Below are 26,384 nucleotides of genomic sequence, written 5' to 3'. Positions count from 1 at the left end.
TTCTCTCAAAATCTATTCATGATTCTTATGCAATGCTGCTTTAGAAATTGAAACATTATTTACTGTACAATTTTTCTCACATTTCCCAACCAAGGGGGGAACCACAAAATGTCAGACCCTTGGTGCTGCTCCCACACCCCAGCCATCAAAGACTAACAAGGAAGCAGGCACCTCCAAGCGAAGGAGTTGCGAATAAACCTGGAGCCTGTGCTTAGAAACACAAACACAAACACAAACACAAACACAAGGACTTGCCTCTACTGTCTCTTCAAGAAAGCAGGACTCTTGAAACAGGAGGGATTTCAAAAGGAAATGTTTATTGAGAGACAGTGATAGTAAGTAGAGTGGCATTCAGGCCCTCCCTGCCAGAATGGCAGCATCCCCACAAGGATCTATGGGGACCTGACACACAATCCCTTTTCTCCTCAACTCAATATTCCTACAGCTCTTCCCCATGAAGGTCACCTGTAGGGCAGAACATTTACATCAGAAATTCTACACTGCATTTGTCACTGCCCCAATATATTTGCTATTTGTATGGTTTCTCCCACTTGCATGCCTCATTCCTGACAAAATCTGAGCAGACATGCTTGGCGCAATGAATTTCTGCAATTGTTAGGAAAAGATAAACTACTATGTTTTTCGGAGTATAAGACACAGTTTTCTTCCTCTAAGAGGGTGAAAATTTGGGTGCGTCTAATATACTGAATGTAGCCAAGCCCACCCGCCGGCCCCACCCTTTGGCCATTTTTGGCCTCCACACAACGCGTTTTAGACCTATGCCAGAGCACATCGTCACTGATTGCTGCTTCTGTACATCGTGTTTCCAGCCTCTGCGGATCACGTTTTCGGCCTCTGCACGCCCTATTTTTGGCCTCTGCGCATTGTATTTTTGGGCAGGATTGGCGGCCTGGGACCACCCAAAAACACAATGTGCACAGGCCATAAAAGGGCTGTGGAGGCTGAAAAGGCAATGCACAGAGGTGGCAATATGCTCTGGCGATTCCTGCAGCCTTGAAAAGTCTGAAATGGAGCGTTCAGAGGCTCAAAATGTGAGGCACGGAGGCAGCGATGGTCTGTAGCAATCCCTGTAGCCTGGAAAAGCTGATTGGGAGAGGACACCCAGGGAGAAGACGGGGCCTCTTCATGTGGCATTTCAATCATTTGTTATGATAAAAATGGAAAGAACACTCCTAAAAAGATGTTTGCAGATTTCTACAATTTTTGCAAAAATAAAATATCCAGCAATTTCTGCTATTAATGGCCAAACAGTCCTTATCAAATTAACATGTTCCACTTTTTCCTTTCCTTCTTCCCATCTAATACCATGACATATTTGATGAAAAAAAAATCAGGCAAATTTTCTGTACTCAAATAAAAAAGTCAATTTCTCAGTTGAAATTCAAGCCTTCTCTACACTCATCATTTTGGGCCTCAGGTGCATTTTCTTGTGTGCGATAAGGTTGGAAGATTTCCTGAAGCAGCATGCATACTCAGAGCACTTAAATGATTTCTCCTGTGTATATAAGCTTATGATTTGGAAGGCTATCCTTAGTACTGAAATCTTTGCAGTCTGGACACTCATATGGTTACTCTTCTATGTGAGTCCTCTGGTGACTCACCAGTCGACAATTCCAAAGGAAACTTTTCCCACAATCTGGACACTTCTATGGTTTTTCCCCAGAGTGAGTCACCAGGTCATAATTCTGACTGAAACTTTTCCCCAATCAGGACATTCAAAGGCTTTCCCTCCTGTGTGAATCCTCTGGTGTTTCACCAGATGGAAATTCTGACTGAATCTTTTCCCACAGTCAGAACATTCAAAGTGTTTCTCTCCTGTGTGAATCCTCTGGTGTTTCACCAGGTTGGAATTCTGACTGAAACCTTTCCCACAGTCAGGACATTCAAATGGTTTCTCTCCTGTGTGAGTCCTCTGGTGTGTCAGTAAATTGGAATTATCACTAAAGCTTTTCCCACAGATAGGACATTCAAAGGGTTTCTCTCCTGTGTGAGTCCTCTGGTGTGTCACCAGGCTGGAATTATTACTAAAATGTTTCCTACAGTCAGGACATTCAAAGGGTTTCTCTCCTGTGTGAGTCCTCTGGTGTGTCATCAGAATGGAATTATCACTAAAACCTTTCCTACAGTCAGGACATTCAAAGGGTTTCTCTCTTGTGTGAGTCCTCTGGTGTATCACCAGGTGGGAATTCTGACTGAAACTTTTCCCACAGCCAGAACATTCAAAGGGTTTCTCTCCTGTGTGAGTCCTCTGGTGCATTACCAGGTTGGAATTCTGACTGAAACTTTTCCCACAGCCAGAACATTCAAAGGGTTTCTCTCCTGTGTGAGTCCTCTGGTGCATTACCAGGTTGGAATTCTGACTGAAACCTTTCCCACAGTCAGGACATTCAAACGGTTTCTCTCTTGTGTGAGTCCTCTGGTGTATCACCAGGTGGGAATTCTGACTGAAACTTTTCCCACAATCAGGACATTCAAAGGGTTTCTCTCCTGTGTGAGTCCTCTGGTGCCTTACCAGGCTGGAATTATCACTAAAACCCTTCCCACAATCAGGACATTCAAACGGTTTCTCTCCTGTGTGAGTCCTCTGGTGCCTTACCAGGTTGGAATTATCACTAAAACCCTTCCCACAGTCAGGACATTCAAAGGGTTTCTCTCCTGTGTGAATCCTCTGGTGTGTCACCAGGTAGGAATTCGTAATGAAAGTTTTCCCACATTCAGAACATTCAAAGGGTTTCTCTCCTGTGTGAGTCCTCTGGTGTATCACCAGGTAGGAATTCTTACTGAAACCTTTCCCACAGAAAGCACATTCAAACAGTTTCTCTCCTGTGTGAGTCCTCTGGTGTATCAGCAAATCGGAATTATAATTAAAGCTTCTCCCACAGAAAGGACATTCAAAGGGTTTCTCTCCTGTGTGAGTCCTCTGGTGCCTTACCAGGCTGGAATTCAGACTGTAACCTTTCCCACAGTCAGGACATTCAAAGGATTTCTCTCCCGTGTGACTCCTCTGGTGTGTCACCAGGCTGGAATTCTGACTGAAACCTTTCCCACAATCAGGACATTCAAAGGGTTTATCTCCTGTGTGCATGGTCTCATGTCTCATGAGTTGGGAATTTCTAATGAAACTTTTTCTGCAACCTCGACACACACAGGGTTTCTCTGTGGAGTGAATCCTCTGATGTATCACCAAGCTGGAAGTTCAACTAAAAGTTTTCCAACAATCAGGACATTCAAAGCATTTCCCTCCTATGTGAGTCTTCTGGCATATCACCAGACTTTCCCATAATCAGGACATTCAAAGGGTTTCTCTTCTGTGTGAGTTCTCTGATGTCTCATGAGATAAAAATCTCTAATGAAGCTTTTCTCACTGTCTAGACACTCATACAGTGTCTCTCTGGAGTCAATCCACTGATGGATCACCTGGCTGGAATTCTTACAATGCCTTGTTTACTGGGGCTGTCATTGAAGCCATTTTCTTCCTCATAGGGAGAGGCCTGCATTACTATCTGCTCTACATGGCTTTACTATTGACCCTTTCCTCCCCACTCAGTTCCAGATATTTCCCTTTTTTGCTGATTGAAAAATAATCTCCTTTGACTTTTCATGTAACGTATCCTTGAATTCTGCATAATCTGCTTATTCTTTCTTGATTTTCTCTCTTCTGTCTAACAGCTGTTGGAGGAGGAGGAGGAAAATTCTGTGTTTTTCTGAAAGAAATGGAAAATATTTTGATTTCTGGCTTGATTATCTTCACTTTTCAATGTTCCTTGTTATTTCCAGTTGTCCAGAGTGCTCTTATTGCCATCCTGTTTGTCTGTAAGATTCAAAGAAAAGTGTAACTTTTTTAATAAAATGGTTAGAGATGTGAAAAATGAAAAAAGTATATATTACAATGAAAAAGCAATCATGCCCCAATACTAGAATCATCACTGAAATTATTTATGATTCATTTGATGCATGGAAGACTAGCGATATCCACATTCAAATGTCCATTCAAATTCAATTGTTGATTGGGGTTAATCACAAATTCTTAGCAATGGAAAGGACTATCATCAATTATATCTTTTTTTTTATTTTTTAAAACATAAAACATAAAATACATCTTTTTAGAGTAAGGATTTGATCCGGTATAAATTAAATACAATTACTCACATTCCCTCAACCAATTTTGTTCCAAATTTTATCCATTTACCTCTTTAAAAAAAAAATCTTGAAAAAAATCCGGTGCAGCAGTCAAGGCGAAGGATCGGCGCGGCGCGAGCTCCGTGGTGCCGATCAAGTTTCTTGAAACTCCGCGGCTTTGTTTAGCCGCTTCCAGCCCCGGAGAGGCAGGAGGAACAGAGGGGCTTCCTTCGGGGGCGAGGAGAGGGCGTGCGACCCCCTTGCTGCAACGAAACGTGAGCCCCGAGGATTCGGAGAGCAAGAAGAAGGCCGCGTATAAGCAGCCCCAAAGCCAATGATGCTGCGGTTTTGACCGGCACAGGGAGGCAGGACAGAACGGGAAAGGAGAAGACGATGAAAGAGAGACTGACTTGAGAATTGCAGGGCTGTACAGTGACTGGAGAGAATAGCGGCAGCCCAGATAGGAAAGAGAAGGAAGTTTTTATTTACAAAGTTTTTGGCGATCTCGCTGCTGAGAAATTGGAGAGAACCGGAAGGGCGAGTGAATTGGACTAAATATCGGTGACTTTTGGAGTGAGTGAAAACTTCTAGCTGAGATAAGAACTAAAACTCAGTGGATTAAGGAACAATATATAGTGTTTATCACTATAAAGCCAAGGATGATTTGGGGGTGAATATCTATTCTCCGGACCCCCCCGCCTTCCCTACTAGGAACTTAGCGTGACAGTGAGCCGTTTTCCTGTTTATATTAATTAGTTGGACAAACGGAAATAAGAGTGGGGATTAAAGAAGTTCTCCTTTTTTCTTTGAAGACTTAATCAACTCTTAGTACAAGTGTATATATTAATTATGATCTAATAGTTTGAGCAATTAATTATTTACTTAGATTTATTTATTACTTAACATAAACTGATATAATAATTTGTATATATAGTCATATAGAGTTTACTTGTGTATCGTGATAGGAATGAAATAAGGGAGAAAGTGGATTGATTGTGTATATCTAAATAGACTTCATAATAATATTTAATATTTAATAATAATAATACGTAATAATAGTAGTGTATGATAATTTGGAAAAGTTTTCTTTGTTTAGCAAACATGTCAACCACAGTAACCGCCACCAAAGTAATTAAAAAGCACATACCCTCTACAGCAGCATCCTCACCAATCACAACGCCTCCAGGTTTAAGAAAATCAGTTGAAAATTTACCAACAGCAGAGAAACCAATCACAATGCAAGGAATGCAGACAATGTTCCAAAATATTCAAGAGCTAATTGAAAAGAACCAAGAAGTTACATCTAAAAATTTCGAGGGCCTGAAAACAGAGATGAGTGAATTACGAGGAGAGATGAAACAAATCAAAGAGACACTGAGAGAGATGAGATCAACTCTGATGAAACATGAGGAAAGATTGACTGAGGTTGAAAAAACTACCGAAAGATTTGAAACTCAAATAGACATTTGTGAAAGGAGATGTGCTCAAGCAGTCGGGAAACTCGAAGAGGAAGTAGTATTTTTAGAGATGGAGAAGTCTGCTTTCTTCTTACGTTTGCAAAATGTGGCGGAGGACAGAGAGGAACGGTTAGAGGAAATTGTGGGAGAAGTGATTGCTGAAGTAGTGGGGAGGAACAAGGAAGAAGTTTGTGGCGAGATAGATGAGGCCTACCATGTTTATACCAACTATGCGAGACGGCATAATCTGCCTAGAGAAATACACATAAGACTTACAAAAAAGGCGCTTAGAGACGAAACCCTTCATAAGGCCAGGGATCAGAATATTACATATAAGGGACGGCAAATCACATTTTTAAAGCAGATCCCTAGAAGGGTGCGAGAACAGAGACAAAGTTATCAGTTTATAACCTTGCAATTAAGAAAACACAACGCGCCTTATCGATGGTTATTGCCGGAAGGACTTTTGTTGACCTGGCAAGACCGAAAGATAAAAATTGAAAATATACAGGATGCACAGGATTTCTGTGAAAACTTCTTTGGACCCAATGAAGGGGAAAGAGAGAAAGAAATAGATAAAAAGAATCAGAAAGATCAGAAAGAGGAGTGGAGAAATGAGAGAGGAATACAAGCATACCAAGGAAAGGGGAAACGAAATGGGAGGAAGGGGGAGGAAGGAGAAATAGAAGAATATGGGATTGAAACTCGCTTAGCAGCTAAAATTAAAGGGACCAATAAATAGGGATGGATCAAGGAGTGAGACTATTGACAGTTAATGTCAATGGCCTCAATGCTCCGGCTAAGAGGAGACGTATATTAACCAAAATTGTGAAAATTAATGTGGATATTGTTTGTATGCAAGAAACGCATATTAAATTGTCACAGGCCAACTTACTGAAATGCCCTAAAGCAGGGAAATTGTTTGTAGCGGCCTCAGAGGAGAGAAAGAGAGGCGTTGCAATGTATGTAAAAGAGTATCTTTCCCCAAAACAACTTTTCGCAGATGAAGAGGGACGAATACTATTGTTAGAGGTGGAAATATCTCAGAGTAAAGTTTTACTGATAGGAATTTATGCTCCAAATTCTAAACATAAATTGTTCTTCCGAAAAATACAAAGAGAAATCCGTGACTTGGACTATAAGCAGGTATGTCTTCTGGGAGATTTCAATGCAGTTGTTAATAGGATACAGGATTATAAAGCAGGGGAAAATCAAAAAAGAAAAGGAGGACAAGATAGGATAATTTTACCAGTCATTTGTAATGAAATGAGAGAGGAATTAGGACTGAAAGACACATGGCGTGAGCACAATCCGACCAAAAAACAATTTACTTATTACTCATCCAGACATAAATCGTGGTCCAGGCTGGACATGATTTGGTTGAGAAGAACTTAACTCCCTAGTAACAGAGATTAGAATTATGCCGAATGACTGGGCAGATCATAATCCAGTACTAGTTACATTAAAGAAGGAAGAGAAAAATAGAAGAAGATGGATGATGAGGCCAGAGATTTTAAAAGAGACTGAGTTCATACAGAAGCTTAAAATAGAAATACCTCGGTTCTTTCAAGAGAATAAAACACCGGGAATGTCACTGCAAATAATATGGGACACCGCCAAAGCCTTTATAAGAGGGATTAGCATCAAATATATGGCCAATAAACATAAAAAAGAAGAACAAGAAAGAGGTGAGTTAATAAGTAAATTAATAAAGGCGGAGGAAAAATTACAAGATAACCCACTCTCTGCAGGAGCAAAAGAACAAATAATATTACTAAGACATCAGCTTAATCTCCTAGAATTGGATAAAATGAAAGATAAGATAAGGAGAGCAAAACAAAAACACTTTGAATCAGCTAATAAACTAGGAAGATGGCTGACATTTAGATTAAAAAAAGAAAAACAGAGTAGACGAATAGACCAATTGGAAGACAAGGAAGGGAATTTACTAAAAGATAAAAAAGGAAAGGAAAAAATTGCAGTGGATTTCTATAAAGAATTGTATAAAAGGGAGGAAATTTCATCTGGTGCAATAAAAAATTACAGAGAGAATTCGGACCTACCTAGGATATCCAATCTAACAAAAGAGATACTAGAGGAAGAAATTACTTTAATGGAGATTGAAAAAGCAGTAAAGAAACAGGGGAATCTAAAAACCCCTGGCACAGATGGACTTCCAGCAGAACTATACAAAACAATGTTTGAGGTTATGGGAGAGCATATGAAGGATCTATTTAATGAAGTAGTGGGAAAAGCGGAAATCCCCCATTCATGGAGAGAAGCAAATATTAGCTTGATTCCTAAGGAAGATGCCCCCCCATCAGATATAAAAAATTATAGACCGATTTCCCTGTTGAATTCAGATTATAAAATTTTCACTACAATTTTGGCAAATAGATTAAAAGGGTTTTTGAATGAATTTATACACATGGACCAAAATGGATTTCTACCATCACGACAATTACAGGATAATATGAGATTTATGTTAAATATATTAGAATACTATGAAGAACACCCAGGCAAACAGGTTGCATTAGTTTTTATAGATGCCATGAAGGCATTTTTTTTTTTTTTTAATTTGATTTATATGCCGCCCTTCTCCGGAGACTCAGGGCGGCTTACAATGTGCTCAGCAATTTGATAAAGTTAATTGGGATTTTATAATAGCGCAACTAGAATATATGGGATTTGGGCAGAGGTTTATAAAAGCGATTAAAGCTATTTACTCCAAACAAGTGGCTAGATTATTGATAAATGGGGATTTGACGGAAGAATTTGTTATTGGCAAAGGCACAAGACAGGGATGTTCCCTATCTCCTTTACTTTTTATTCTATCATTAGAGACCCTATTACGTAAAATAAGGAAAGAAGAAAAAATTAAAGGCCTTAGAATTGGACAACAGGTATATAAAACCCAGGCCTTTGCTGATGATATGGTTTTTATTCTGGAAGAGCCCATAGAATCTTGTTTATATTTGTTAGAGACAATCGAAGAATTTGGGGCGGTAGCTGGGTTACTAATTAATAAGAACAAAACAAATATATTAACTAAGAATATTCGAGAAGAACCTAAGAGAGAGCTACAGGTGGTAACTGGACTAAAAGTAGTCAATAAAGTTAAATATCTGGGAATTTGGCTAACTAATAGATGTTCGAGTATACAGGAGGATAATTACAATAAATTATTAATTCAAATCAAAAAAGATCTAGAGAGATGGGGTAAAATACAACTCTCACTACTTGGGCGAGTTACAACTGTGAAATCCTATGTTTTACCAAAGTTTAACTTTTTATTTCAGACTGCACCAGTGAGCTTAGCTAAGAAATTTTTTATAGAGTTGAATCAAATAATATCGAAATTTGTTTGGCAGGGGAAGAAACCACGGATTAAAAGAAAGATGATGCAAGAAGTAAAGGAAAGAGGAGGCTTAGGACTTCCATGTTGGGAGATGTATTATTCAGCTGCTTTACTAACCTGGGTAAAAGAGTGGATTACTTTATCCAATAATCGGCTCCTTAAGTTAGAAGGCTTTGATATACAACAGGGTTGGCATAAGGCACTTTGGCGTGAGAATATCCCATTGAGTAAATGGTTTACCCGACATTATCTAAGAAAGATCTTAATTCAAAATTGGGAAAAGATCAGTAAAAAATACTACATCAAAACACCCGGTTGGTTAGCACCTTTAGAAGCAGTAACATATCCCAATTTATATAATGTGGCTAAAAAATTAACATACAAGGACCTACTGAATTCACAAGGGAAATTAAAGTCCAAACAGGAATTAACCGCCCAAGGAGTGCAGATGGATTGGTGGAGTTATCTGCAGATCCAGTCTAAATACCAAAAGGATAGGGATGGAAGAGGGATTGATGGAGGATTACAAGAATTAGATAAAATTTTGATGGGTCAAGAAAAGGGTATGATCTCAAAATCTTATAAATTGCTTATGAAATTAGAGATAGGGGAAGAAATAGTCAAAGATTCTATGATTGCTTGGGGGAAGAATTTTGGGTACCCAATATACCTAGATAAATGGCAAGAGATCTGGTGGGATAATATGAAATTAGTTGTATCTACAGCCTATAAAGAAAATATCTATAAAATGATCTCTAGGTGGCATTTGCAGCCTAATAGACTAGCTAAAATGTTCCCAGGGCAATCAGTGGATTGTTGGAAATGTGGAGGGGATCATGGCACTTACTATCTCCAATGGTGGTCATGCCCGAAGGCAGTGATATTTTGGGGGAAAATCAAAAAATGGCTTAACGAGATATTAGTGTTAAAGATTGACTGGCGACCAGAGACATGCCTGCTCGGCTCCAAACCGCAAAATATAAAAAAGGACCTATGGTATTTGGCATTACATATCATTACAGCGGCGAGACTGATATACGCTCAATTTTGGAAGAACCAAAATATCCCAACAGAGGAGCCTATTATAAAAAAAAATTTGGAATGTGCGGAAGCAGATACGCTAACTAAAAAGTTACAGGATAGAGAGCAAACACAAGTAGGTTTAGTTTGGGACAAATTTTATAAATGGTTAGAAAAGAGGAATTTATAACCCACATTAGATGAGGACTGGTATTTGGAAGAGAAATATATGCTATATAAGACAAGTGTGGTCGGATAGACCTAAGTGATGCATTAAGAGATATAAGATGTTCTGCCTTCTCTGGAATATAATTTAGAGTTATAGTACCGAATACGTGTTTACTAGGGTACTATATGGAAGTTCATATATTTATTGTTGTATTGTTATGTTTGTCATTTTATGTTGTTTGTCCTTTCTTTTTAAATGAAATGTAAATAAAGATTATTTTTTAAAAAAAATCTTATTCTAAACATTTAGGTTTTAAACATTGTACTATGTCACCCTAAATTCTAAACAATTATTTCCAAATAGACAGCATTCCAAATCTTTGTCATTTTAACAATCAATATTTCATATATATTCCTCATTTCTAAGACCTATTACATCGAGTCTATACTGTACCTCTTTTAAATGGCAACTAGTATCCATAATCTTGACAAAGAATATTTTCCTCCTCTCTTGTTTCTAAATCAATCAACATTTCCATCTAAAATTTGTCATTCCCAAAATACTTTATTTTAAAGTCTAATATTTAACTGATTCATAATTTAAATAGCTATTTCCCAACAGTGTTTTCCGCCACTTCTATCTCTATTTATTTAACTGGTTCACAGTTTGGCTTAACTATTCTCTAGTATTATCTCCTCCACTTCCTCCTGAGTTTATTTTTTGGCTGGTTCGCATCTTAATCGATTGCTTTCCAGCAATGCTTTCCTCCACTCCTAACCTTACTTATTTGAGCTGGTTCACAGTATAATTTTAACTGCATACCAACATTATCTCCTTCAATCCTCCTAAATCTATTATAAAACTGGTTCACAACTCAAATAGTTGCTTCTCAGCAATGCTTTCCTCCGCTCCAACTTCTATTTTTAACTGGTTCACAACTATATTTCAGTTGCTCTCCAGGTATATTTTCCTCCACTCCTCACTTTTTATTTTTTGGCTAGTTCACAGTTTTGCTTTAACTGTTACCTAGCGTGTGCTTTCCTCCACTCCTAACTCTTATTTTTATTTTTAACTATTTCCCAGTTTTGCCTTAACTGTTCTCCAGAATCATGCTTCCCTCCATTCCTAACTTCATTTGTTTAACTAATTCATAACACTTTATTTTAATTATTGTCCAGCTTTATGTTTTCCTTATCTTAGCTCCTATTCTCTCCTAAGCTTTCTTCCGTGCCATATTTATTTCCAGTGAATATCAACATTTTAAATCACTTTAAAATCAATTTTCCATAATTATTAAATCTGTAATTAATTCTTCTTAATATCCAGCACCTTAGAAAACATTTTCTTCTAAACTATTAGGTCTGTAAATAGAGCTTAAAAATTCCAAGTTTAAAAAAGTATTAAAACATCCAAAAATCGTAATTTTCAATCATTTATACTCATTTTTTCCTAGTCAAATTGTTGTATATTCATAAAATCAACTTAGATAAAAATAATAGTAAAAAAGAGAGAGAATAGTAACAATATTAATAACAGTTAAAATAAAAACAAAAGGAAAAAACAAGGATAAATAGGAAAGAGAATAGAAATATAACAAAAGAAATTGAAAAGAGAATTAGAAAAAATAGAGAGAGAAAAAGGGACAAAAGAAAAAAAAACAGAAAAAAGAAATAAAATAAAATAAAATAAAATAAAATAAAATTGAGAGAGAGCCCAGAGAAGAAGGAAGGTATCTCCTAAAATTATTCAAAGATCAAACTCCCAGACACCATTACATCCATTTAATTCAAACTATGGTATTTTGTTATCTTGTTACTTTATATTCCATTTTTTTCCCCTCTCCAATCTATCTCTGTGGGGGCACCTGCCATCTGGAACGAGCTCCCCCTGGAGATACGGAGGATCCCGGATCTGCCCACTTTCCGCCGCGCCCTCATACTGCTGGAGGCGGTCGAGGACTTTTTGCCTCGGTCTATTCGCCTTGCCTATTTCACCTTGAGGTTTTCGCCTCTGCGTTATTAGCCACATACTTTTCTCCTCAGCTGACCCCGCCCCCAGTCTGCACATCAGCCACGGCCCCTTCGTCCCAGTCCGTTCGCCAGGGCCCATTCGTCAAAGTACATTTCATGTTGGGCTTTTGGCCTCCCAGGACAATTCACAGCCAGCCAATCTTTTGAGGATTTGGGGAAGAGGGGAAGAGGACATTTCCATCCTTGCAAGCCAGGCTGCTTGCAAGGATGGAAATGAAGAGGACTGAGGTTTCATCGAAAGGAGTATGTTTGAAGCCCAGTATGTTTGGAGTCTGAGAAGAAAATTCTTTTTACCACCCTTTTTTTTTTTTTTTTTTTTTTTGCCTGGGGCAAATACATTGATCTGGCTTTGATTTGCCTGCTCTTTACTCTTAACAACCTCTTTCCTCAATAAACAAACAGGAGAACTTAAATAGCCAGATTTTGTCTTTGGTGCATATGCTCACAGTGTACTTTCATCAAGAATCATAAGGTACAACACTTAATGGTAGTCATAGGGTACAAATAAGCAATCGAATCATAGTAGTGTAAGGTTTGGCAAACGCTTAAGCCAAAAATGAACCAAAACAAAGACTTAAACGGAGGCTTGAAAACCAAAGAAAATAGGCTTTATTCTTTGATCAAAGTAAGAAGTTCCAAACACATTTACCAGAAACACGGAAGGAAAATTTTACAAAACATGAGACATAGCAGTATAATATTACTCTAGTCATATAATCTGCATTGTAAAAGCCAGTAAAAGTAAAGAAAGTAACACTTCTTTTTATGTACACTGAGAGCATATGCACCAAGACAAATTCCTTGTGTGTCCAATCGTATAGGGGATATAGTGATGGAGCCCGTGTCATGGTCGGATCATTCTCTCCTTTGCTTTGACTTTCGAACCACTACACCCCGCCGCAGGGAGGCGGAACCGATGAGTTGGTTCCGCCCCAGGTGCCTGATGGATCTGGATAGGTTCCAGACAGAGCTTGGGCCATTCCCTGAAGCTCTGGCTCACGACTCGACCGAAGACCTGGTGGCCGCTGGAGCTTTGGACTGGATCATGCCTTTGTGGCCTCTGACTCGGCGCCAATCTCATTTGGCTCCTTGGTTTACCGAGGAACTGAGGGAGATGAAGCGCCGGAAAAGACGCCTAGAGAGCAGTTGGAGGGCCAGCCTTTCCGAATCCAACCGAACACTGGTGAGATCTCACATTAAGACCTACCGAGTGGCAATACAAGTGGCGAAATTTAATTATTTTTCCGCTCTTATTGCGTCATCAGATAATCGCCCGGCCGCTCTGTTTAGGGTGACCTGCTTCCTGCTCCATCTGGGAGCGCAGGAAGACCCTTTGAAGGGTCGGGCCAAGGACTTTGTACAGTATCTGTATGACAAAATTGCTCAAATTCGGGAAGACTTGGACTCTGACTGGGTAGATCCGGGAGGGGTGATGGAGGAAGGTCTTGAGAATATTATCTGGGAGGAGTTTGATCTTGTGACTCCCGAAGATGTGGACAGGATTCTGGGTAGACTTAGTCTCCAACCTTCACTTTGTGGCAAAGGTTGTTGAGAGTGTGGTGGTGCAACAGCTTCCCCAGTACCTGGATGAAACGGATCCATTCCAGTCACGTTTCAGGCCTGGATACAGCACGGAAACAGCATTGGTCACATTGGTTGATGATCTCTGGAGGGCTTGGGACAGAGGCTGTTCCTCTGTCCTGGTCCTATTAGGCCTCTCAGCGGCTTTTGATACCATCGACCATGATATCATGCTGCACTGGTTGGAAGAGTTGGGGGTGGGGGGCACCGTGTTGCGGTGGTTCGCCTCCTTTCTCTGTGACCAGTCGCAGTCAGTGTTGGCAGGAGGGCAGAGATCGACCCCGAGGCGCCTTGTGTGCGGGGTGCCACAAGTGTCAGTCCTCTCGCCCCTCCTATTCAACATTTATGTGAAGCCACTGGGTGAGATCATCCGTGGTTTCGGGGTGAAGTACCACCAGTACGCTGATGACACTCAGCTATAAATCTCCACCCCGGGCCACCCCAATGATTCCCCTGAAGTGATGTCCCGTGCCTGGAGGCCGTGCGGATCTGGATGGGGAGAAACAGACTCAGGCTCAACCCATCCAAGACCGAGTGGCTGTGGTTTCCGGCGTCCCGATATAGCCAGTTGGTGCCATCACTGACTATTGGGGGTGAGTCATTGGCCCCCACGGAGAGGGCTCGCAACTTGGGTGTCCTCCTGGATACACGGCTGTCTTTAGAAGAACATCTGATGGCTGTGGCCAGAGGGACTTTCTATCAGGTTCGCCTGATTCGCCAGTTGCATTCCTTTCTGGATCGGGACTCCTTATGCACAGTCACTCACGCCCTCAACACTTCCCGCCTGGACTACTGCAATGCTCTGTACATGGGGCTCCCCTTGAGGAGCACCCGTAGGCTCCAGCTGGTCCAGAATGCGGCCACGCGGGTGGTTATGGGAGCGACATGGTGTTCCCATGCAACACCTCTCCTGCGCGAGCTGCACTGGCTCCCGGTGGTCTTCCAGGTGCGCTTCAAGGTATTGGTTACCACCTTTAGAGCGCTCCATGGCTCAGGACCTGGATACCTAGGAGACCGCCTTCTGCCACCGGTAGCCTCTCACCAGCCAGTACACTCCGACAGAGTGTGGCTCCTCAGGGTGCATTCGGCCAAACAGTGTCAACTAGTGGCCCCCAGGGGGAGAGCCTTCTCTGTGGGGGCACCTGCCCTTTGGAACGAGCTCCCCCCGGAGATACGGAGGATTCCAGATTTACGCGCCTTCTGCCGCGCCCTCAAGACTTTTTTATTTCAACAAGCCGGGCTGGCTTAACTCTTTTAATTATTTAATTTTAATTTGTTTTTAAAAACAGGGGTATGTATTTTATCTTGGCTGTTCACCACCCTAAGTCCTTCGGGAGTAGGGCGGTATATAAATCTAAATAAACTGAAACTGAAATTGAAACAATCACACTTGGCCAATAAAGAATTCATTTGTTCACTCAATGGTATGTCCTTATAGGATAGGACACATTTTTTTTCCTTGGGAAATTAGGAGGGAATCTGGCTATTTAAGTTCTCCTGTTTGTTTATTGAGGAAAGAGGTTGTTAAGGGTAAAGGGCAGGAAAATCAAAGCCAGATCAATGTATTTGCCCCTGGCAAAAAAAAAAAAAAAAAAAGTGGTAAAAAGAATTTTTCTCTCAGACTTCAAACATACTGGACTTCACACATACTCCTTTCAGTGAAACCTCAGTCCTCTTCATTTCCATCCTTGCAAGCAGCCTGGCTTCCAAGGATGGAAATGTCCTCCTCCCCTCCTCCCTCCCGCTCCCCCCACCCCCCCCGTCATTTGTGGCAAAGAGATGCGAACCAGCCCTTGTCTCAGGCACTTTGGCTCGCAAGGATGGAAATGTCCTCCTCCCCTCTTCCCCAAATCCTCAAAAGATTGGCTGGCTGCAAATTCTCCTGGGAGGCCAAAAGCCCAACGTGAAATGTACTTCGATGAATGGGCCCCGGTGAACGGACTGGGACAAAGGGGCCGTGGCCGATGTGCAGCCTGGGGGTTGGGGCAGCTGAGGAGAAAAGTTTGTGGCTAATAACACAGAGGTGAAAATCTCAAGGTGAAACAGGCAAGGCGAATAAACCGAGGCGAAACGGACGTTGACTTACCTGAACGTCCCTTTTCAGAACGCTGCGACTCCAATCCATCCACTGGGATCTTCTCCTAGTTGCTGGGGAATACTCAGTGTAGATTTTTCTGACCACACCCACTCTGTCAGTCCTACGTCAGTCTTTCCTCACGAAGGAACAAAAAAACCATAAGTCTAAAAGCCGGAACAACCACCATACCAGGTAACAGGACTTCGGGAACAGGAAGCCCTAACAGGGTGGGCATGGATTGGAGTCGCAGCGTTCTGAAAAGGGTCGTTCAGATAAGTCAACATCTGTTTTCCAGCACGCTGCTCCTCCAATCCATCCACTGGGATCTACCCAAGCTGACTATCCTGGGCGGGAGGCTGACTGCTTCCCGAGTCTGGGACATTGACCACCTGTTGCAAAACCCTACGGCCAAACGCAGCCTCCGCTGATGCAAAAGAGTCTATCTTATAGTGTCGAATGAACAACGAAGCCAACGCCCACATGGCTGCTCGGCAAATATCCAGGACAGAAGCTTGCGTAACCCAGGCCGCTGTCGTCGCTGCACTACGGGTCGAATGAGCATAAAGCTTTCCTGGAACAGGTCTGTCTTTGATGTCATACGCGGTCGAAATGCAGGCCTTGATCCACTGACCCACTGTAGCCGATGACATTTTCTTGCCCATCGAAGATGGGTGAAACGACACCAAAAAGGCCTCCGTAAGACGAAAGGACTCAGTTCGTCTAATGTATCGACGGAGTGCTCTCCTCACGTCAAGTGTGTGTCAACTTTTCTCACGAGGATTACGTGGATCGGGGCAAAAGTCCGGGATGAAGAGCTCCTGGGCCCTGTGAAACCAGGAGTTGACTTTAGGTGTGAAGGAAGGGTCCAACTTCATCACCACCCTGTCGGGGTAAAAAATGCAAAGGTCTTTCCAAACCGACAAGGCCGTGAGCTCAGAAATCCTCCTCGCAGATGTGATAGCAAGTAGAAAGGTAAGTTTGAAGGCAAGAAACTTAATCGGGATGGAACCCAGCGGCTCGAAGGGAGCAGAGGTAAGTGCCTGGAGCACCAGAGTCAAGTCCCAAGACGGGTATTGATGCACTGTCAGAGGAGATAAGTTGGTGGCTCCATGGAGAAACCCCCTGATACGAGGATTCTGAGACAGCGTTCGATGTGGCTCACAAGAAATCACCGTGGCAAGAGCGGCTACTTGTCTTCGTAAGGTGGCTGGGGCTAGACCTTTGGACAAACCGTCCATCAAGAAATCCAACACATCCGGAATGTCGGCAGAGGTTGGGTCCACATGGTGTGCTGAACACCAAGCTGCAAAAGCCGTCCAAGATGCCTGATAAATACGAGTCGTGGAAAGGCGCCTGGACGACTGAATGACATCTATGACGTTGTCGGAAAGTCTGTCCTTCCTCAGCAAGATCCTCTCAAATGCCAGATGGTCAACCGGAGCCACTGAGGTTCCGGATGGGCGATGACCCCCTGGCTGAGAGAGGTTACATGCTGAGGGATTGTCCACGGTGGAGAGACTGACAGACTGACCAAGTCCGCATACCAGGGCTTGCGTGGCCATAGTGGAGCGATCAACAGAAGTTCCGCTTGTTCCTTCAACAACTTCCGAACCACTTGTGGAATCAGTGGAAGGGGCGGAAAGGCATAGAGCATGGCCACGGACACCTTAGAGCGTTGCAGCCTTCCGCACCTGTGCACTGGTAGCGCGTGAAGAAATGAGGCAACTGTGTATTTTGAGGTGTGGCGAATAAATCCACCAGCGGATGTCTGAATCGGTGAGCGATTTCTGCAAAAATGTCGGGGTGAAGCCTCCACTCGGCCGGGTCGAGGCGTTCTCTGCTCAGCCAATCCGCCTGTGTGTTTGACAAATGATGGTTATTGTACTCGAATCTCAGATACTGGCGATGCGCCGGGTGGATCGGTACATGTAAATACGCCTCTCGAAGGTCTACGGACTGCAGAAGGTCATTCCGTCTGATGCTCACCAGGATCGATTCAAGAGACTGCATCTTGAACCTTCGATACAAGATGAATTTGTTTAGTTGTTTCAGATTCTTTGTCCCCCCGAAGCAGGGTGGAATAGAATCCTGTTGTCTCCTGACCTTCGGGAACCAGCTCTATAGCACTGATGGTCAGTAGATGAGAGATCTCTGCTTCCATCAATTGGCGTTGTTGAGGCAGGTGGGGCACTGGGCAACGACGAAAGCGACTTGGCGGGACCCCAAGAAATTCCAAAGACCGTATCGAACCGTGCGGCGGATCCACTCCTCCGGAGTTGACAGAGCCCAATGATGGTGATACAGTTGGAGGCGACACCAATGGGATCTGAGAGCCGAGAGTCACTTGCCTCGTTTGTTGGAGCGGAAACCCCCGCCTCAAAACGGCCGCTTGGAAAAGGACTGATTGCGGGCACGGTCTCTGGATGTCTGCCTGTCTGAACAACAGTCCGCACCTTGGGCAAATGGTCGGTGGGAGTAGGACCCGCTGGGTCCGGAGCTGGACCGAAAGGGCTGGCGCTGGCCGTAAGGAACGTAACGGCGCTCCGGCCTTCGATAAGAAGAAGGAAGGATCTTACGCTTCTCTTTATCTTCCACCAAGAGAGGCTCGAGAGAAGCTCCGAACAAGGAGGGCGCCTTGAACTCTGAAGAAGCCAACTTCCACTTAGCTTTTGAATCAGCCTTCCAGTTCCGAAGCCAGAAGAGACGGCGATTGGTGATTGACGATGCTAAGGCGCAAGAGGCAAACTTAGCGGCATCCGCTGAGTACTCTGTAGCCACCACAATTTTGTTGATATCTTGTTGGATGAGCGTCTCATTCGCAGGGAGACGCTCTTGCAGCTGCCGGAGCCAGAACAATGTACCTCTATTGAAGAACGAAATGGCAGTAGCCGCCTTGATCGCCCAAGCAGCCGCCTGATGCGTCTTCCTAAAGCCCAACTCGGCCTTACGTTCCTCAGACTTCAATCCATCCAATACGTCAGCGAATATAACAGAAGGAGATGAAAGGCTGGCCACAGGCGTATCAACAGATGGTAGAGCCAATATGTCCTCTAACTCCGAAGCTGCACAATAAAGACGCTTGTCCAGATTACTTGGGGCAGTTAGAGACCCAGGATGCCCAAACGCACTCTGAACCACCTCAGTAAACAGCGGTGGGCAAGGGATGACGTCCTTATCTGGCTTGGACACCTGAAACAAGGCGTCATGAGGGGATGCAGCCGGTGTAACACTGTCAGATGGTGAAGTTATCAAACCACATTGGGTAGTGACCTTAGCCTTATGCAAAAGCGATTTAAAAACAGAAGGTCGAAAAAGTCCAGCAAATACTGGCTTGTCAGGTGGCAAGCCTTCATCCTCTGAGAATTCAAGATCTTCAGGACCGTCACCAGCCTGGTCCGACTCCTCAGATGACATAACCTCCACAGGAGCCAAAGCTGGTGCCTCAGTACGGCGAGCAGGGCGACCTTGAGTATGAGAGCTCGCAGCAGAAAGTTGAGACGTGCTGGAACCTTGTTGGAGTCCAGCCGCCAAAATCTTCGCCAAGGCATCTGACAATATGGACTGAAGCTCCAGCTGAGAGGCGGGTTCTTCTGGCTGAAGCCCCACCGCCGTTGGTGTAAAGGTCGCCTCAGGGGCAGCCTAGAACTCACAGGCTGATCACTCAGAGGCGCCAAAGAGACATTGGGCAGGGTCATCGAAACCCTCCTTGAAGCCTGCAAATTCGACATAGGCTCGCCCTGGTAGCAGCAACAGTCAGAGGTCCCTGACTGGGATCTGGCTACACCATCTCTGGTTGTAGAGTTGGACAGAGAGGGAGGTTCCGCAGCCAATTCAGGACAGGCTAATGATCCCTTGGTCTTCCTGACCTTTTCAAATTGTTTTTCAAGCGCTTTATGGCGGCGCAGCTCAACTCTGGTATGAGCTAAGGCCTTGGAACGAGATGTTTTAGCAGGTCTATCAGAAGTCTTGGCTTTACTCCGTTTGTGTCCTGCCCTAGGTTGATCGTTGCTCAAATGCTGCTCAAACGCCTGCTCCAGATCTGATGATAAATCGGAATCTGCCATTTTGCAGGTGCCAAGTACAGTTGATGGCAAAGGTTGCTAAGGAAGGCTAAGCTCCGATGCATAGTGGAAGCAGTTCCTTCCCTTAGAACAGCAATGGGGTTCAAATGTGTGCAGGGCCAGCAAGGCCTGACTAAACGTCCACAGTCTCCAATCGCCCCAACGCTGATCGTAATCCAGGCACACTGGCTAGGCCTCACGCGAGTGCCAAACAACGCCACCTGAACAAGTTAGCAACGCACCCCAAATTAGCTCAGTACCTCAGGCCTGTAATGGTAATTCAAAATGGCAGCCGCCAACCTTCAGTCAGTCAAAATGGCGGTCGCAACGGTCAACAGTCCCCAAAAAAAGGAAACGCCACCGAACGATCCCAAAATGGCGGCCACCCGTTCCTCAGTCCGATAACGACGGCCGTGAGACTCCAACGGAATCACCAGCGGTCGGTGACTCCGTGCTCGATCAGGGCGCATTGACTCCGGAGCCGCTAAAATTTCGGAGCTGAGGCGTTCGTGGCTGTACTGGCTCACCGGTATCCCAACGAGACGCCAGCAGCTAAATACTGCACGGATCCGCCCAGCCGGGTCGGAATCCGGAATGCTGCTGAGGGATGGTGAAATCCGAAGCGGAACGGCCTGGAGCCCCAGGCTCGTTATCGCCCCTTGCAGCCACAAAGCTCCCACGTAGCAGCTCCTTCTACATTAATAAGCTAACTAATCAGCTACAACAACAAAAAAACCCCAAAAATAAAGAAAATTTAGCTACACCAAGTCAGCCAGAGAAATCACTCGAGAGAGAAGCAAAGAAGCAAGTTTCCTCAGTCACTGAGTGAGAAAGACTGACGTAGGACTGACAGAGTGGGCGTGGTCAGCCAGAGGAGAGAGAAATCTACACTCAGTATTCCCCAGCAACTAGGAGAATATCCCAGTGGATGGATTGGAGGAGCAGCGTGCTGGAAAAAGTCCCATTCCGTGCTGGAGACTAGATTGTAGGATTTTGAGCATAACTTTGCTAACATGTGAAATGAGTGCAATGGTGGGGTAGTTGGAACATTCTTTGGCATTGCCCTTCTTTGGAATTGGAATGTAAACTGACCTTTTCCAATCCTGCGGCCATTGTTGAGTTTTCCAAATTGAGGGTAGCACTTTTACTGCATCGTCTTTTAAGATTTTGAAGAGCTCAGATGGAATATTGTCACCTCCACTAGCTTTGTTGTTGCTCAGATGTTCCCAAGGCCCATTTGACTTCACATTCCAGGATGTCTGGCTCGAGGTCAATGACCACCCCATCGTGGTTATCAGGGATATTAAGCTCGTTTTTGTATAGTTCTTCTGTGTAATTTTGCCACCCCTTCTTAATCTCTTCTGCCACTGTTAGGTCCCTGCCATTTTGGTCCTTTATCATGCCCATCTTTGCATGAAACTATGTATGTATTAAAGGTAAAATATTTGAATTAATAGAAGAAAAAGTAAAGTGTTTAGAGGCAACTCAAGCACACTGAAAGTCAAATTTATTTTAAAAATGGATTCACCCAAATTGAATACAATACGGAACAAACAGCTTCCTAAAAAATGAGCCTCCATATGTATCTAAAGAGGCAATGGAAACACGTCACTCTTAGAAGAAAACAACCAAGAGCCCCTACTATCTATCAGACCACCCAACCAAGCAGAAGAAATAGATGAACTCTTTGCTAATCAATTAACAAATGTATGTAAGAAAAATACTGCAATAGTAATGGGAGACTTTAACTGTCCTGATGTCAACTTGGAGACAAACTCTGCAGCAAGTGGGAGATTGAACAGATTCCTAACCAATTTAGCTGACAACTTTATCATCCAAAATATAGAGGAGGAAACTAGAGGAAAAACTATACTGGCCTAATTCTTACTAATAGAGAAGAAGTGATAGGCGTTGAAGATTTCGGAACTTGGGCAAGAGTGACCACGTCTTACTGAAATTCAATATAAAGCAAACACAAGCAATAGAACATAATCCAACCAATGTTTTAAACTTTAGAAGAGCTGATTTTAACAAACTCAGGGAGACCCTAAGCAAAATTTCATGGATAAAAAGCCTAAAGGGGAAAACAACTCAAGAAGCATGGGAAACACTGAAAAATATGATCATATAAGCCCAGTCAAACACTATACCACTAAAAAGGAAAAACATGAAATCCAACAAGAAACCAGCATGGTTGCAGATCTCTCACTCTGATAAACTAAAAGATAAAAAGGACAAGTAGAAAAAGTGGTAAGAGGGACATATAACTAAGGCAGAATATCAGCAGATAGCCTGAATCTGCAAAGATGAAGTCAGGAAAACAAAGGCTCACAATGAACAAAGACTTGCAACAAAAGTCAAAGATAATAATAAAAAGTTTCAACATATAAATATCAATAAAAAAGTCAAGGAAACAGTTGGTCCACTTGAGAAGATAGCAAGGAAGTAACAGGCAGTAGAGAGAAAGCAGAGATACTTAACTCATTCTTTGCAACAGTCTTCACACAAAAGGAAACTATTGTCCAACCTACCAAAAACTATAAAAAAACAGACTAGAAATAAAAATTAAAATAAGCAAGAAAATGGTAAGAGAACACTTGTCTGACCTGGATGAATATAAATCACCAAAACCTGATGGATTACATTCCAGAGTTCTGAAAGAGCTGGCAGATGTTATCTCATAACTATTGTATTATATCTTTAAAAAATCTTGGAGCCCTGGGTTTGTAGTTTTGTAGTTTCCTGGGTCTGGTTTTTCTTTTCTGAAGATGGGAACTACATTAGCTCTTTTCCAATCCTCAGGTAATACTCCAGGATACCCCAGGATTTTTGAAAGATTTGAACCCTGGGCCCAAATGAAACTCAGTGGAGAAAAAGAACCCCAAGGTTTTACACTTAAGAAAGAAAAACCAAACGTACAGGTACAGAATAGGTGGCACCTGGCAGTATCTATGAGAGGGAACATTGAATCCTAGTCGGCAATCATTTAAATATGAGCCAGCAGGGTGTTGCAGTGGCCCCAAAAGCAAATGCAATCTTCATCTGTATTAACAGAGGGATACAGTCAAGATCAAGTGAACCGTTAGTACAATTTATAAGGCTTTGGTAACACCACACTTGGAATACTGCATCCAGTTTTGATCACCACAATATAAAAAGGGTGTTGAGACTCTATAAAGAGGGCAGAGAAGAGCAGCAAGGATGATTAGAGGGCTGGAGGTTAAAGAATGGTTGCAGGAAGTGGGTATGTCTAGGCTAGTGAAAAGAAGAACTAGGTGTGACTAGTCTTCCAATACATTAGAAGTTGCCACAAAGAAGTGGGGGATGGGGGGGTGTCAACCTCTTCTCCAAAGCACCTGAAGGTAGGAGGAGAAACTGGATGGAGCAAGGAGATAAGCAGCCTCGAACTAAGGAGAAATTTCCTGACACCCAGAACAATTAACCAGTGGAAAAGCTTAGCCTTCAGAAGTTCTGGGTGCTCCATCACTGGAGGCTTTTAAACAGAGACTGGAGAGCCATTTGTCTGAAATGATATCGGGTCTCCTGCTTGATCAGGGGGTTGGAATAGAAGACCTCCAAGGATCCTTCAAACTATGAGCTCCTCTGTTACAAACCTCCAGGGATGCAGCACCCACCACCTCTGGAGAATCAACCTCCACTTGAAAGAGGCTTTTTCAAGCTTCCCACCAGCAGAAATTGCAGCCCCCAGTTTCCCAGCCTGCAGCACCAGTGGGCTTCCATTTGGGGAGGGAAGGAACCTGCAGCAGCAGCAGCTGAGAGGCTTCAGCCCAGTTGCTTCTCCGCTTCCAGCCCAAGTTGCTCCCGGACTCTCCTCCCACCTGCAGCCCTCCACTCACCTGCCAGCTGCTGCTTCGACCATGGAAACAGCACAAAAGCCGCTCTGCACACACCACCTTTCTCCCATGAGTCATCCGGAAGAGGAAGTTCATCTGCACTTCTCCTCACCTCCCATCCTTTCTAGCAATACAGTACTCGATGGTTTTAACTCCTTTATTATGCACTTTTCAGGCACAGAGGTTGCCTACCTGATCGCCATCTCCAGCTAGGAGGCAGAAAAACACGCTTGTCCCGTCTCTACTACCTAAAGCGTTTGCAAGATGTTTCCCCTGTTTAAACCAGCGGTGTCCAAACTTGGCAACTTTAAGACTTGCGGATTTCAACTCCCAGAAGCTGCCTGAGGAATTCTGGGAGTTGAAGTCCACAAGTCTTAAAGTTGCCAAGTTTGGACACCCCTGGTTTAAATGCTATCAGGTTGGTTTTGACTTCTAGCAACCGACCTTTGCAACTGAGCCAAGTGAAATAGTGAAGTGTGAGGCTACTTAGCTCCCGTGCTGAGCCCTAAAAGTTCATGAGGTGTTGTTGTTTTTTTTTTACACAATTACAGAATAAGCTTTCTTGGGGAGGTGTCTCAGTGGGGATCAAAGCCTCTCTGCACCCCAGAAGCCAAGAGATATTGGACTAAAATCCACACATGGTTGGAAAAAAACACATAGATTTTAAACCAGAGATTTTTCTATTGGGGATTGTACCTGAAATATATAATAGAGAATTGAGATATCTGATTGTGAATGTATTAACAGCGGCTAGAATTCTGTTTGCTAAAAATTGGAAAAATGAGAAAATACCAATGCAAGATGAAGTTATTAAGAAAATAATGGAATGTGCTGAAATGAGCAAATTGACATTTAAAATTAGAGAACAAGAAGATAGACAATATCAAGACTTCCGGTTTGCTGCTTGTAGCCGCCAGACGTTCTTTCGGGATCATCAGCCCCACTGCCTGTTAGAGCCGCCTTCACAACGGAATGGCGGCTCGAAAAAACTCCGTTTCCATGAGGAAACGGAGATAGAGCCGGCTGGGGTGGGTAGAGATCTCTGCACAGTCCCAAAAGTTTTTCTTTTACTTTTGGGACGGAGTGGATGAGTCTCCCCATATCCCCAGCTGCTGCTCCGGGCTTTGGGAGACTTCTGCTATATGCAGAGCCAGGCGTCAAGAGCAAGCCTGCAAATTTAACAGATCAATTAAAGAAGACCTGAGCTGGACCTGTGCTCCTGAATCGCAAGTATTTTACTTATTCTACAAAAGCTATTTAAGAAAGAAAAAAAAGAAAGGGGAAGAAAAAAAAAAGACTTTTAAAATGGCGACTGCCGCGGCTTGAGAAGAGGCTGAAAGGGAAAGTCCTTCCGTTTTCTATTATTACAATGTAGCGGAATAAATACTTTTGGCTACAATTGAAGACAAACTTCACTTTCATGTTTTTTTTTCCTGGAGATCTGTTATTGCTTTTGGTTGGAAAGAAGTTTTCTTCTCTTTTCTAATAAAGTTTGTCTGGGTGGAAACATGGCACTGAGACCTATAAAGTCAGACAAACAAGCAGCGGGGGAGGATTCCCCCATTAACAAATTACAAGAACAAGTTTTAAGTCTCCAGTCTCAGAAACCTGATTTTAACATAATAGAATTTCTCTTAGAGGAGATTGTAAGAAGGGATGAGATTGTGAATCAGCATCTTGAAAAATTTAAGCAGGAAATTAAAGAATTGGTGAAATCTAAGTTTGACTTTTTGGAGCGAAAGATTTTAAAAATGGCTAACGGTTTTTCAGAATTTATGATTCAGTTGGATGCAAATACTAAGTTATTGGAAGAATAACTTATAAATTGGAAGAAACTCAGGATAATCTGGACAATAGAATCCAAAAAATTGAAAATGACTTGACAAATACTCAAGATAATAGTTCAGAAGAAAAACCTAAAATGGAGGCTGATCAAAAGACTGGTAACGTAGAAAATTTGCAACAGAGGATTGAAAGAGAAGTTTTAATGTTGCAGTATAATTTCACTGAATATGCGATTAGACTGAGAGGTTTGCAGGAAAATAACAGAGATGATTTAAGGAAAATATCTTCTGAAATTCTGGCTGGGATTTTAAAGGTTCAACCTGAGGAAGTGTTTTGCAGGATTGACAGAGTTTATAGAATAAACTCCTGGATTGCAAAGCAAAGGCAATTGCCTAGAGATGTGGTGATCTATTTTACAGATAAAGAAATTAGGAATAATATTGTACAAAATTCCTTTAATTCTACTTTGCAATTGTATGGAAGAAAGATTTGGATCTACAAAGAGCTCCCGCCCAAGATGCTAACGGAAAGGAAGAAATTTGGTTTTTTGGTGACTGAGTTAAAAAAAAGAAATATTCCATTTAGGTGGGATGCCCCAGTTGGTATTATATTGAGATATCAAGGAGAAAGATACCAACTAAATACTGTTGAAAGAGCTGAAGAATTTTATCAAAAAATTTTGCAAATGAATTTAACATCTTTAGGCATAATACAGGATAAGCAGAAGGAGTTGGAAATAAAGGGAAAACATCGAATTACAGAGGTTGCGGTAGATAAACTGCCTTTGGATTCTTTAGATACCCCAGCTGGATTATCTACAAATATGAGAGGGGTGGCATCTGACTCCAACGT

General features: G+C 42.8%; 1 protein-coding gene across 1 annotated transcript; it reads right to left on the bottom strand.

Moving 5' to 3' along the window:
• Positions 1 to 303: 303 nt before the first annotated feature.
• On the bottom strand, positions 304 to 23,782 carry LOC139311968 (zinc finger protein 84-like). Its single transcript, XM_070936490.1, has 2 exons — positions 23,751 to 23,782; positions 304 to 3,832 (listed from the first exon to the last, which is right to left on the bottom strand). The coding sequence occupies exon 2, from the start codon at positions 3,119 to 3,121 to the stop codon at positions 1,691 to 1,693; it is 1,431 nt and encodes a 476-aa protein (XP_070792591.1). The 5' UTR covers positions 3,122 to 3,832; positions 23,751 to 23,782; the 3' UTR covers positions 304 to 1,690.
• Between the last annotated feature and the right edge of the window lie 2,602 nt (positions 23,783 to 26,384).

Source organism: Pituophis catenifer, unplaced genomic scaffold (genome assembly GCF_029215685.1).
Source record: "Pituophis catenifer annectens isolate HBS135680 unplaced genomic scaffold, rPitCat1.0.hap2 SCAF_2, whole genome shotgun sequence".
Taxonomy (NCBI): Eukaryota; Metazoa; Chordata; class Lepidosauria; order Squamata; family Colubridae; genus Pituophis; species Pituophis catenifer.
Note: the sequence above shows the minus strand (reverse complement) of the source record. Positions and strands in the feature narration are given on the sequence as shown.